Source organism: Vigna radiata, chromosome 2 (genome assembly GCF_000741045.1).
Source record: "Vigna radiata var. radiata cultivar VC1973A chromosome 2, Vradiata_ver6, whole genome shotgun sequence".
Lineage (NCBI taxonomy): Eukaryota > Viridiplantae > Streptophyta > Magnoliopsida > Fabales > Fabaceae > Vigna > Vigna radiata.
Window position 1 is genome coordinate 17,321,812 of NC_028352.1, and position 13,536 is coordinate 17,335,347.

At 35.3% G+C, this 13,536-nt stretch overlaps 1 protein-coding gene across 2 annotated transcripts; it reads right to left on the minus strand.

Moving 5' to 3' along the window:
* Nucleotides 1-4,843: 4,843 nt before the first annotated feature.
* LOC106776501 (dynamin-related protein 5A) lies at nucleotides 4,844-10,464 on the minus strand. 2 transcript variants are annotated; one of them, XM_014663990.2, is made up of 9 exons: nucleotides 9,985-10,464; nucleotides 9,249-9,440; nucleotides 8,950-9,156; nucleotides 8,041-8,469; nucleotides 7,457-7,684; nucleotides 7,174-7,369; nucleotides 5,940-6,251; nucleotides 5,591-5,861; nucleotides 4,844-5,302 (listed from the first exon to the last, which is right to left on the minus strand). In XM_014663990.2, the coding sequence occupies exons 1-9, from the start codon at nucleotides 10,327-10,329 to the stop codon at nucleotides 5,116-5,118; spliced, it is 2,367 nt and encodes a 788-aa protein (XP_014519476.1). In that variant the 5' UTR covers nucleotides 10,330-10,464; the 3' UTR covers nucleotides 4,844-5,115. The 2 variants fall into 2 exon arrangements, with proteins under 2 accessions (XP_014519476.1, XP_014519469.1); XM_014663983.2 differs by having other exon boundaries at nucleotides 5,591-6,251.
* Between the last annotated feature and the right edge of the window lie 3,072 nt (nucleotides 10,465-13,536).

Genomic DNA, 13,536 nt, shown 5'->3' on the forward strand with positions numbered 1-13,536 from the left:
TTTTCTTGTTTTCTAAAAAGAAGTTTTTGAAAAATATTCATGAGATCTGAAATAACATTACTTCACTCGAGGAGCCATTATGTATTTTTTTTATTTATAAGAAATTTTTTTTGGTAATTTTTTTTAACGTGACGGGGACAACAATAATCAAGATTCTGAGTTGACGATGATGTTCTAAAATTGTAGACAAACAATCATTGCATAGATTTCTATATATTCCATAACATTGTAGACATAAACAAAATAAAATATTTCATGATGTTATAAATTTGTCAAACATTGAAGTATTATTTATCTTTGAAAAGTTACACTTTCACAAATTTCAAATGTGTATGTATTTTCTGTCTGATGTCAATTGGTCATCTCAAATCTGTTCCCTAAATTTAATAATTTAAAGCATGATGAATGTACCTTAAAAGGGAAAGATAGTGTAATAAAATTAAAAATATGAGGCTTGACTAGACCCCATTATATTATACAATGGGTTATCTTTAAATAATAAAATTGATGGTTTAATTTTTATGACTTATAGTTATCACCATTTTATGATATCTTTGTAACAGGTTTTTTTCGAATGTAATTTTCTTTTTACTTTTATTATAATTTCATGTTTTTTTTTTCAAGAAGAAGATTGTTCAAGCTAGTTTGTTTGAGTAAAATAAGACACAAAGTCAAGATTAAGATAAAAAGTTGTCGTAAAGCATTTGTTTACTTAAGCGAACAATTTAGATTTGAAAGAGGATTGAAGTTTGAAACAAGATCAAATTATTATTATTATTATCTGAAATATTTGTCAAGAAGGCTTTCGAAAAATTTGAGTTAGACAACCATTATCTCTAATATCACTTTTTAAGTTTTATCAATTCTCTATCTAAAATTTTAAAATAATGGGTTAATAGGCTTCCCATTTATATAGTGCTCCACTTTCTCATTTTTACTTAATGTTGGACTTAGACTCATACTTGGATTCCGAACAATTTTTTCATCAAGGGTGAGTCCCTTCCACATTGGTATATTCTCCCTCCAGTGGAAGCATTTTCAACCATGAGTACCCCTTTGTATCATTGTTCATTTTATGACATAGCTTACCTGAAACCCTGGCTAGGAAGACTTTCAATACAGGAATCATATGGTACTCGTATAAGTCGATCACTAAAGACTAACCATCGACTTTGATACCACTTGTTATGTTTTATCAACTCTCTATCCAAAACCTTAAGGCATTAGGTTAATGGGTTTTCATCTTTATATAGTGCTCCACTTTCTCATTTCTACCCAATGCAGGACTTAGACTACCTTGAATTTCCAAAAATTTTGGCCTATTTGAGATCATCAAGAAGAATAGAAGTGTAGCATGTAAACTATTGTTACCAAAGACTGCAAAAATACATCGGATGTTTATTGCTACTCAAGGAGTTTAAGGGTGATCCTACTCAACAATATTTCCTTCTACCATTGACAACTAATGAATTTGGTCCAGTAATGTGCCCATATAAAATTAAGGATATACAGGTCACCAACATAAAAGGTAAAGAAATTTTGGAAGTCTTGATACAAGGGAATTCATTGTTAGAAACTAATAATTCGTGGAAGCAAATTGAAAAGATGAAAAGAGTTTATCCACAATTGGACCTTGAAGACAAGTTTTCTCTCATAAAGGGGAATAATGTAACAAACAAAAGGGTTGGTGCTATTATAGAAGGATAGTTAGTTGAAGGTAGCGGCCATGCGTGCAAAGAAAAAAATGAAAATAAATCGCGTAAGAGCACTCGTGCCAAGAAAGAGAGTGCGTGACTAAGTGATAGAAACTTAGCTGACAGAAATTTCCTTTATTTGATTTTATCTGACAGAGAAATGGTAATGTAATATCAAAGAAACTTCAATCCTCATTATTCCATTATATTCCAAAAAGTCTGAGAATGCTGAATATATATTCAGCATATTGTACAAAACAAAAAAGAAGAAAAAGGAGTTACAGCCTAGCCACTAAGTAACAGAAAACAAAATATCTAGCCAGCTAATATAACAAACAGGGGTAGAAACGATATTTCTCACACCCTCCCTCAAGATGGGTGGTGAATGTTCAACAAGCCCGTCTTGGATAAATTGATGTTGAAAGGCTCGGGATAAAGTGACTTAGTGAACATATCTGCCAGTTGATGCTTCGAAGGAACATGAGAAAGAACAATGACCCCACCAAGAACCTTAGCACGAATAAGATGACAATCCACTTCATTATGTATATGTATGCGATGTATGAAATTAGGAAGAACAATTTTGACCTCAGCTTTTGATTTTTAAAGATAAATCCATGTGAATCTACTGAAATCATCAACAAGTGTTAAAAAATATTTATGACCATCAATAGAAACAGTGTTTAAAGGTCCCCAAATGTCAACATGCAACAACTCAAAAAATTGAGAACTCTTGGAGGTGCTAAGAGAAAAAGGTAATTTCTTATGTTTGGCAAGTGTCACAAGGAGCACAACTCTTATATATAATATCAGTATGTTGAGAAGATAACAATTGTAAAATGGAATTTGAAGTATGGCCTAGTCTATGGTATCAAAGTTCACTAGTATTGACTGCATTTACAACAAAAGCATTTGATTTATTGATAACAGCTTTTTGAAAAAGTAAATTGTAACGCATAACATTTGATTCTTCAAGACAGTACAAGCCATTAATCTTCCTAGGTGCTCCAATCATCTTGAATTGAGATTTCTGGAAAAGGAAACAGTGAGAATCACAAAATACTGCTATACAATCAATGGTGAAAACAAGTTTGGGAATAGATATGAGATAAACAGAAAATTCAGGAACAAAAAGAACATCAGGAAGAAATAGGTCACCTATGTGAATATTCCTTGAGAAATTGGCAGTGACAGTAGTGTGATTAGGCAATTTAATGTGTATGGGTTTTATGACATGAAGGTTATGAAAGAAGGATTTGGTGGGACAGATGTGGTCCGTGGCACCACTTTCAAAAATCCATGAAATAAAAGCAGAAGATGTACCTGAGTTTTTAATAGAGGCTTGATTCACTGAGGATGAATGATCTTTACTGTGTTGGAGCAAAGCCAAAATTGTTTGATACTAGTCTTTAGAGAAAGTGAATTGGTCATTGGAAGGACTACCATCCAAATCGAGTTGTTGTAGAGAAGTAGCTGAATCTACTTCAACCAAAGTGGCAGAAGCTTTGGTGTTGGGCTTATTCTTTTTATAACCAACAGGGAAACTAATGCGAAAATAACAAGTTTCAATGGTGTGGTTGGTCTTCTGGCATTTTTCACAAAATTTGATGTTCTTGAAAGTGTTCTTGATGGCATTGAAAGGGACTTTGTTGGAAGAGTTGAAGTGTGGTTGAGCATTGGAAACAACAGTGAAGGCCAAAGAATCAGAAACAGGATGTTTGGGATTGGTGTCAATGAACTCACGTTTATGTTGAAGAACCATAGAAAAAGTTTTGACAATCGAAGGCATGGGATCCATTATCATGATTTGAGAACGAACTTGTGCATAGCTCTCATTGAGGCCGTGGAGAAATCGAATCACATAATCATCCTCTCTTTCTTTATGAAGTTTCACAAGAAGTCCACAAGCATAGGGAGTCAAGCAGTTACAACTGAGAACACATCTATAGAGCTCCAACACTTTTCATAGGATTTTCATTTTCGTATAATACTCAGAAACAGACAAATCACCTTGGTGACAAGCAAGAATCTGATCCTGAAGATCAGAAACCCTAAATTTATCAGCATGGGAGAATTGATCCTTAAGATCTCTCCAAATCTCTTATGTTGTATCCATCCACATCATTGATTGCTTGATCGAAGGAGTCATGGACCGTGCGAGCCAGGACATCACCATTCGATTGGATCTACGCCAAGCTTCGTGAAGTGGATCTATGATAGGGGGACAAGGAAGAGTACCATCAATGAACTTCTCCTTGTTTTTGGTCTCCAGTGCTACAACCATGTCTCGTTCCCATTGGTGAAAGTTGTTCTCCGTGAGAAGAGGGGAAACGAGAACCAATGCTGGGTTTTCTCCAGGATGAAGGTAAAGTGGGTTTACCGGATTCACCAGGTGATCCAGTGTTTTTGTAATATGATGGCTGAGGGAAGCCATTTTCAGAAAATGAGGAAGAAGAGAAGAAAGCTTTAGGCGAAAGAAGTAGTGAGTGTCAACGATGATACCATGACAGAGAAATGCTAATGTAATATGAAACTTCAATCCTCATTACCCCATTCTATTCCAGAAAGTCTGAGAATGCTCAATATATATTCAAAAAGGAATTACAACCTGACCACTAAGTAACAGAAAACAAAATATCTAACCAACTAAAATAATATATACAAGGATAGAAACAATATTTCTCACATTAAACATTATTCCTCTAAGATTCAGTTTTCTTGCCTGACCTCTCTTTTCTTTACCTCATCATATCTTGTTTAACAATTGCAATAAATGCTTGATGAGCTCATGTCCCCTTCTAGTTTAGTAGAATACTTCATTATTTGTATTTCTTATCCTATGCTTTGAGTTGTTTAATGGACATAACTCTAGGTGTGTGCTAAATAAACTTTAGAGCGGCTATTGTTCTATTTCTCATATTACTATTACATAGTTTAGATTATGTAATTTTGAGTTTAATCCATTACACTAGACGAAGTTGTACCTTACCTACCAATCAGGGTCAATCTCTAAATGTAGGTGAATACGTATTATTCATGATCACATCTAAAGAATCAAGCATGCATTTTAACCTCTATAGAAGAAGTTATTAAACTTTTTCAAAAGTTAAAGTATATAATAATTCATTTTACTTTAGCTTTTTCGCTGAAATTTATGCAAACAGTGTTCAAGTGAAACTCTGAAGCAGTTACACAAATGCTTCCGCAAGCGACCAATGCGAGGCTTTGCCAAGTTGCTTTCATTAAATGAACGTTGTACCAAAGTAGGTTACAATATAATACAGGTAGAGGGAAGCTCTCTAAACTACATACATTGGCATACTGTCATTATTGTCCAATTGATTAAGAACTCCTGGCACACTAATTCACAAGCATAACCAAGCCAAAAATTCTTGGCTCCTTGGAAAGCTAGTAACTCTGATCATAGTGCCTGAGCAACACTTTTAAATTCATTCAAGCAAGATTGGAGCATCTTCTGACGCTTCATGAGAGACTCTCGTTCACTTTGTAGCACATCTATGGCCCCAGGAGCTACAAACATGTCCATGAATTTCTCATCGTTTACAGCAAATAAATCCAACCCAAGAGCCACGAATATCCGATCTCGGCTGCACAGGGTAAGCATAACAAATAAGGTATTATTGTCGCATAGAAAATGAAAGTTTAATGTACTAAGGCGTGTGAAATTTTTAGACAGATTTATTATGTCATGTAATTGCACAAGTGTACGGGAACTTGAAATAATTCAAGGTTCAAACTATACCCTGTAGTTGTTCCTTTTAAAAGTTTTAGTCCTTACATAATTTTTTATAGCAGTTTACGTCACTAGAAAACTAGTTTAAGTTCCGTATTTGGGTAATAATCATAAAATGATTTCAAAAAAGACAGAAGCTTACCAAGGGGTTAGAAATCCAGAATTTAATGTTGATGTCACGCCTCTCTCCACAAGAACTTCACGAATACGAGCAAAATGCTGAGCAGCTGATATACAGATATCCGAGTAAGCTGAACTTGATCTCTCTCCATTTCCAAATAAAACGCCACCATTTTGCAGCGCAACATAGTCAGAATTTTTGTAATTCCCTCCCATTCTGGACGCTCTCTTTCTTGGTCCCACGTCATTGCAAATTCCAAGCTCCTTTTTAACCACCCCGCATGCTGCATCACCTGGTTGATCAGGAGATGGGGTCTCAGGAATAGTTATGTGACCTTCTCTGAACGCATCTCTAGTTTCTGCTGATTTACCTGGTGTGGTTTCTTGTGCATTGTTTTCTGGAGGTATATTTTCCTGATCCCTCCTTGTATCGTGAGAAGCTGAACCAGTATCACTTAGCTCAAGGAAAAACGAAGAGGCTGAAGCCTGGCTGAATTTGTTATAAGAGGGTGCATAGTCATTGAAGTAGCAGACCTGTGAGTATGGACTAGTAGCTGAATCAAGGTGGTGCCTTACAAGCTGCTTGCAATGCTTGGCAAGATTCCCTATGAAGCGATTGTAAGCACATCTTAAAGCAGCATGGAAACCTATATAGCCATCCATGTTTCCCCCTTTAATCTCACCTTCACGGAACATAAGAACCAGTCAAAGTCAGATTTTCCAATGAGTTACAGGGAAGCATAAACGCAATCTAGAAGATAAAACCGAACAAGATCATTCTCAGAATAGACAAGAGATAATAAAAATAATTCCATGAAATTGTAATAAAATGAAAATGAATCACTACCATAGGAACATAGTGAAAGAAGATAGCATAATACTTTTTAATTGTTGTATCATTTCAGTTCTCGGAGAACAAGAAAATTTTCAACTGCTAATTCCATGAAATTGACATAACATGAAAATGAATTATTAACCATAGGAACATAGTGAAAAAGAAGATAGCATAACACTCTTTAATTGTTGTATCATTTCAGTTCTCGAAGGACAAGAAAATTCAACTACCTAAACAGATTAAATTAGCGTTTCAATTCCTCCCAATGGCATTTTGTAAGAATCATTAGCTGAAGAAATTATACCCTCTCATGGGAACGTGATAGAAACCGATATCTTACTACAAATCTTAATGAGTTCACGCCTAATCAATCTCAAAACTTGCTTGTAAAGAAAGCATTGGAATGCACTTATACATTATAATTTGAACTTATTCCTACAGGATATGGGACTTCCAACAAGAAAGAATATAGGATTTCTCCCTTAATACACTGTCTAACCTACAGAACTTCAAGGCCCTCCCAACCAGAGGCCTATGTTCTCTCACAGTTGACAAGATGACATTCCTTCTTTATTTATATACAGCTGGTCTACCAACACAAACCCACCTTCAATTGGACCTAATGAATTGCAGTCCCATTAAATAACCCGTTGCATATCGAAGAATGACATGATGCCATAATTTATAACAGGAAAAGGAACAGCTATCGAAGAAAGTTGTAACATATAAGTAATGAAGACAGAACCTAATAACTAAGGCTCTTCACTTACATTCTAAATCTTGAATACGGTTTCTTTCTAAAGCCAAATCAAATAAACTTCCCAAGACAAAAGCAAGTCGGTCACAAGCAGTGTCAAGAAGAGGAGCAAGCCATGATTTAGCAGCCGCTCGAGCAATCTCTGCGGCAGCCTCTGTTCTTGCTCTTCCCACACCTCGACCAGCATGGGCGAGTAATATATTTGCAACCTGTTATAAAAGTTACCTAAGAATTCGAAGTTGAAAATTGAATGATAAAGCCAGATATTCCTCACACGTTTACGAAAAGTAAATCACCTTCTCCCTCGACACCGAGGGGCATTCTATGGAATAAGCTGCACAGCGAAATTCATGCATCACCCTCTCAAATGCAGCTCCTCCATAAAGACGAAGAGTAGCATTGGGAGGATTTACAGAGGCAACGACACCAGGCCAAACCCCAATACCACTTTGTGACCTCTCTTCAACTGTTGTTTTCCCCCACTGCTCAGGGGAAGGATCTGCAGCACCATCGATCAATGCACCCTGGACTAGTGCAAAAGAAATGGTTATTAACTCCAAATAAACGTCCGTAATCCTTGAAACCATTTTCTCAGGATGCTTAATATTGCAGGTCATTTGTGTTCAAAGAAGCTACATGCCTATAGTTTACTTTAAACCAGTGTCCAAAGTTAAAGGTTGTAATGCAATATAAACCATTATTCATACGTTCCATCAGAAGTAATGAAAACGCGAAGAAACTTGTTACGCCATCAATGAAGAAAAGTTTCAAATAGATAAGTGCTATCACAAAAAAAGAAAAGGTTCAATACTAATTCTTAATTTAGTTCACCAACATAAGTTCATGCCTAGCTAAACTATTAGACATAACGATTACCCACCACATGGTTGCTGATAGAAGCCACATGCATCATTGCAAATTTCCTGAGATGGGAAACATCTGAGGTGGCCTGTATTTTCGAATCCATTCTAGCAAGTTCAGAAGTCACTTCACTGCAGCGTTGTTCTAGCAAAGCAAGCGTTGCTGGGGCGGCTTCTTTGTATTTCTTCTGAAGCTCCGACTCCAAATAATCTCTCAAACGGCCAAAGCCAATATAGGATTTGAATTTTTCTTCATCGAAACCTCCCTTTACACCCTCACGCAGATGACGAACAACCTCTGAGTCCACCTGAGAAATCTGCCTCCGAAACTCATCATTTGAAACACTACCCCTATCCTTTGGAAGTGCCACAAAAAAGGGGTGAGTGCTATCTCCAAGGTAACCACTCGCACTCAAATAGCGATCCACTTCCCACCGGTCACTAAATTCCTGCAAGCATTGTTAAGCTGATCATTAAAACCAGTCTCTAAAATACAGCGTACTGTGTAACCATTATACACATCAAACTATAGTCTGATGAAGGATGAAACATCTCAGTGGCTGCCACTACGACAACCACATCAGTGACTGCATTCCCACAACTCCAATCACAATTTAAATCCATGCTTATGTAGCCCAATGGCAATATCATGAACCTCAAGATATACAACGATTGTTGATTACATACTAACAGTTTATTTTCCTTTCCTTTCATAACTTGATGAGTAGTGTGATTCATTAAATCCCGAACCAAAGAAATACAACCACAAAAGTCTTGTCCGATTACGTGAAATCGACTACATGGATAAATACTAAGTTCTCAGGAATAACATTCAACATAAAATCTCTCTTCTAACAATTTTTGCCAACCAACCAATCAAATAGATTTGTGAAACTTTTACTGTTGCAATAAAAAGGTTTTGTCCATACCTTTAGACGGTTATCAAATTTGGAGACAACAATCACTGTCCGTCTATATGTTGGGTCAATTTCGCGAATGGCATCCAACCACAATGAGGAGCACCACTCAACGCTACTTTGCTGAAGGAACAAAAGAATTCGATGAGGAGGACTAGCCAAGGACTTCACCATGGAAAGGATTTCATCGGGTGTGTTCTCTGGTTCACCCTTCTTTGCCTGCAGTGTCAGATGAGTTCCCATAAATACAATCCAGCAAGCATAAATGTCAAACCTTCACTTCTCACAGGTCAAGAATTCCAAGAACTCACCTTAAGAACAAACCCAGGTGTGTCAATAATAGTAAGGTTAGGACAATGTGCATACTCGGCTCTCATTACAATTGGCTTAGAAGAAACTGCAGCCTTGGTTTTCTTCAAAAGTGCGTCAGTTCTGGACTTTATAACGTCAGCAATCGCGGATGCCAAAACTAAGGGACTTCCATACTCTTCTGAATCCTCCTCCTGTTTTTCCAATAATCGAGAACAAAACATATTGGCAAAACAAACAAAAAATGTAAATTCAAAACAAATGCTTCTAAATGATCAAACTATGAATCAAACACCTAACCAATTTTAATTTAATCTCAACCAATCTATGTTATGCCTTTTCAAAGAGTCAAAGATTAGAACCAATCAACCCGAACCTATCTTGGCGGCATATTAACAATACAAAATAGAACCCAATTTAACTTTTTCTTCTTAGTTTTGCACTTATAATATCACTTTTTAATCTCGTGATCTGATTTTATTTTGAAGTACATTACACATTATACAATACTCGTGATATATTTCATTCTCTTTTGTTCACCAAAACCTAACTTTTGTGAGTGTTTAACAGACATATATTTTGAAATGCGACATGCTGCAATGTTTTTTAGTTTTATTGACTAAATTGACTGATAATTGTTGAAGTTAGAAATCAAATAGGATACCTTAGATTATGCTTGGATTGATAGAATGAGAAAGAATAAAATGGAATATATTATATCATTCATAAATTGAAAACCTGGAAGCGGCATCGGGGTTCGAGGGCGGAGGCGTCGTGAACCATCTGGAGTATGAGGGGTCTGCGAGTGCCCATCTCGACCTCGCGCACGTTGAATCGGAACCCGAGGAGCGCCTCCAAGAGCGAGCTCTTCCCGTCTGACTGGCCCCCGACCGCCACGATCTCCGGGATCGGCATCGTCTCGCTGAATGCCACAGCCGCGGCCTGTAGCCGGTTGTACGCCTCGAACCGAGACTTCGACTCCGCCTGGCTCCGCCGGCTCCTGGCCTTCGACGACGGGGTCTTCGATGGTGTCGAGGTGAGTGAGGGGGGAGTGTCAGAATCGGCGACGGTGAAGGACGACATAGTGGAGACAGTGACGGTGGTGTGGAGGTGATGTACTGGAGTGGAATGGAAAGAGCGAGGGAGGGACTTGAGTTTGAATTTGAATTTTGTGATGGGGTTAACGGATTTCTTCAGATGGGCTTTGGGTTGCAAAAGATCTAAAAGAAGTTCGATTACTCTTTTTGGAAATTTATTAAGAAAATAAGGTTTTTTTTTTCTTCCTCCGTTTCTCTTTTGTGACAAAAAGTTTATTAAATTATAAAATATTTATAATAATTCAAATAAAAAATATAGATAAATTATAAAATATTTTTTGTAAATAAAACTAAAATAAATAATTTTATATTTTCTTATTTTGTATATATATTTTTATAATGAATAATTATTTTAATTTAAAATAGTAATTACTAAAAAGGTAAAATTGAAAAATAATTTTTTTGAATCATTATTTAAATTTTAAAAAGTAGTTATTAGAGAGTAAAATTAGATGAAAAAAATATTATTTATCTACGATTAAAAAAGAATGTGGTAGCTAATGCAAGCATCAATTGTTGATTTGCAGAAGAAATAGAGATGTTACGTGTATGAGAGAGAAGCTTATGGAAGCACTGTGAAAATTTATGAAAAATGAAGAAAACAGAGCAGTGTGCTTGGAAGGTGACTAGAAGAGAATCTTTAGGATTTTTTAACCTAACTTTCAAGAGAGAATTATTTTTAGAAAATCAATTCTCATTCATCTCAAAAGTAAAAAATACAATAAAGAAGTATTTATAGTTATCATTGTTCCTTGCAAGCTAAGAAACATATACTATAAAATTTAAAAAATACAAAAAAGGATAGTGAGGAACGTACGTGGGATAGGATTCCATCAATTGGGTTGTTGCGCTATTTGGGTCTGTGTTTAAGTGGAACAACGTCGTTTGGAGAGGTGTTGCTGCCTTTGCAAGGGGTTCGATAATACATGCTTCATTTGGCAGAAAAAGCTCAACCCTATTGTGCTACGGTTCGCGAGAACAGAGCGAGAGAGATGAAGAGAGGAGTGTAACCATGACTAGAGGCTGTGGAGGAGCCCGAATCGACAAAGCGATGAGACCATCGGAGGGCTGGTTAGCAAAGTGAAGAAGGGGTCATTGGACCGAGAAGGAAAGCGTCGAAGAGTTAGGCTTCTCCCATTTCCCTCCTCCCTCTGTTTTTCACCCTATAAAAGGGATTATCTATAGTAGATAGGGTTAGACAGTGTAACGTGGAGGGTGTAAGACTCCAAGAGAGACAAGAGTTTTTGCAAGATATCATAGTTTAGGGTTTATGTTCTTTACGTAGAGTAGGTTTTCGACGTTCTTGGACTATTGATCGAGACTCACAATGGTAAAAGCCCGTGAGCATCTTGGTTATGCTTTTACGGTTACATTCTTGTAATTTCTATGTTTTCCTCTAAATAAAGTTTGATTATATGGCAATTTTGTCTTTACTTTAGATTTTGATGCATTTTATAGTTTCTGGTTTGTTATTTTTTTATGTTTCATCGTTTAGATTCTAATTGTTCATTATATTTTTCATGCATATGTTGTTTTTATGTTTCAGCATTTAGTTTTACCCAATTTTAGGTATATTTTTTGAATTCATTTAGTTTCAAATCTGTTTAGGTAGCTTTTAATTAGGTTTTTTTGATTGATTGCAAGTAGCTTAGTCTATATCTTAATTTCAATTGTTGTTTGTGATTAGTTGATTCTACTTAGTTTAGTTTACCTTATAATTTAGCATTCCATTGTAGTATAGAATAGATTTGGTTTCATTGTTACTAGTGTTGATTGAATGCGTCGTTTCATGAATAGATTTATGAATATTGATTAAATGAAATACTAGAAAAAGTCAATATAAATTCTAAAATATGAACTAGAATATCCCAAAGTGGGTTTCAAACTCAACAGGATATCTTCCTAATAACTCTTAGCACTATTTCATCCAATTCAATGTACATTTGTCTATGAATTCAATTCTGCTTATGTCTTTTGTTTAATGTCTTTGATTTAACCATTTCTTTTGATAGGTTTATTGATTGGAATTTAATTTTGTTCCTTTAGATTTTGATTTCTTACTAATGGTTCTATTTCCAATTCATTGCATTATGATTTACGTTCCAAGTTATATCCATTAATCTACTCTTACTTGTTTCTTCAATATAGTTAGTCTTTGTATTTCTAGTTCACTACAAGAAAAATTGCTGTTATATACGGACAAAATCCATATATAACCTCCAAAATCCGTATATAAAGTGGTGTTATATACGGATTACATACGGCAAAAAATCCGTATATAATAAGGGTGTAGCTAAGGTTACATACGGAAAATCCGTATATAAATTACATAAGGAAAATCCGTATATAAAATCCGTATGTAATATCCGTATATAAATTACATATGGATAATCCGTATGTAATATCCGTATATAATTATATACAGAAAAATCCGTATATAATATCCATATATAATTTATATACGAAAAATCCGTATATAACTTTATAGCTTTATAAAAAAAAACTAAATACTCTTGTATTTACATTCAATAACTAGAAATTTTATATATTTCATAAGAGACACAAAATGCCTTAAATTTAAACAAGTTAATAGTGAGTTCAATATAGATGACAAGTTGAAATCAATCACACCAAATCCTACTCCTATAGAGATAAAGACAGTCCCAGACCCGTCCAAAGATAGGAAGACATACATGAATCCATCCTATAAGATAAAGGGATCTTTCATTTAGAATTTTGAGGACTTCCTCCTCATTTATAGCTTGACACCGTGATTCAGTTATCAAGTTAGCAACAAAACAATTAATAATTAAATTGTGCCCTCTTGAAATATGTACCAAAATATTTTAAAGTTGTAGGTGAGAAGAATGTAAGGCTAAGATCCAGATACTAACCAAGTTGGAAGCAGATTATTCCTTTGGTATAATCAGAGTAGTTTCACAGGCTGAGTCATATAGAAGGTTCGCTTCTCTTGGAAAATTGAAGGATTTGATCATATATCTGTTTCAAATTCTATAATGCATTTGATCAAATTAGGTTCTTCATTTCTTTTCCATAACACACCACCTTGATAAATATTAAATGTATTAAATACCATTAAAAAATTTGAAAACAATAATACAAGATATAAAGTACTAACAAATAAATCTTGTATATTCATGTATGCAAACACACAAAATAAGGAGTGATATTA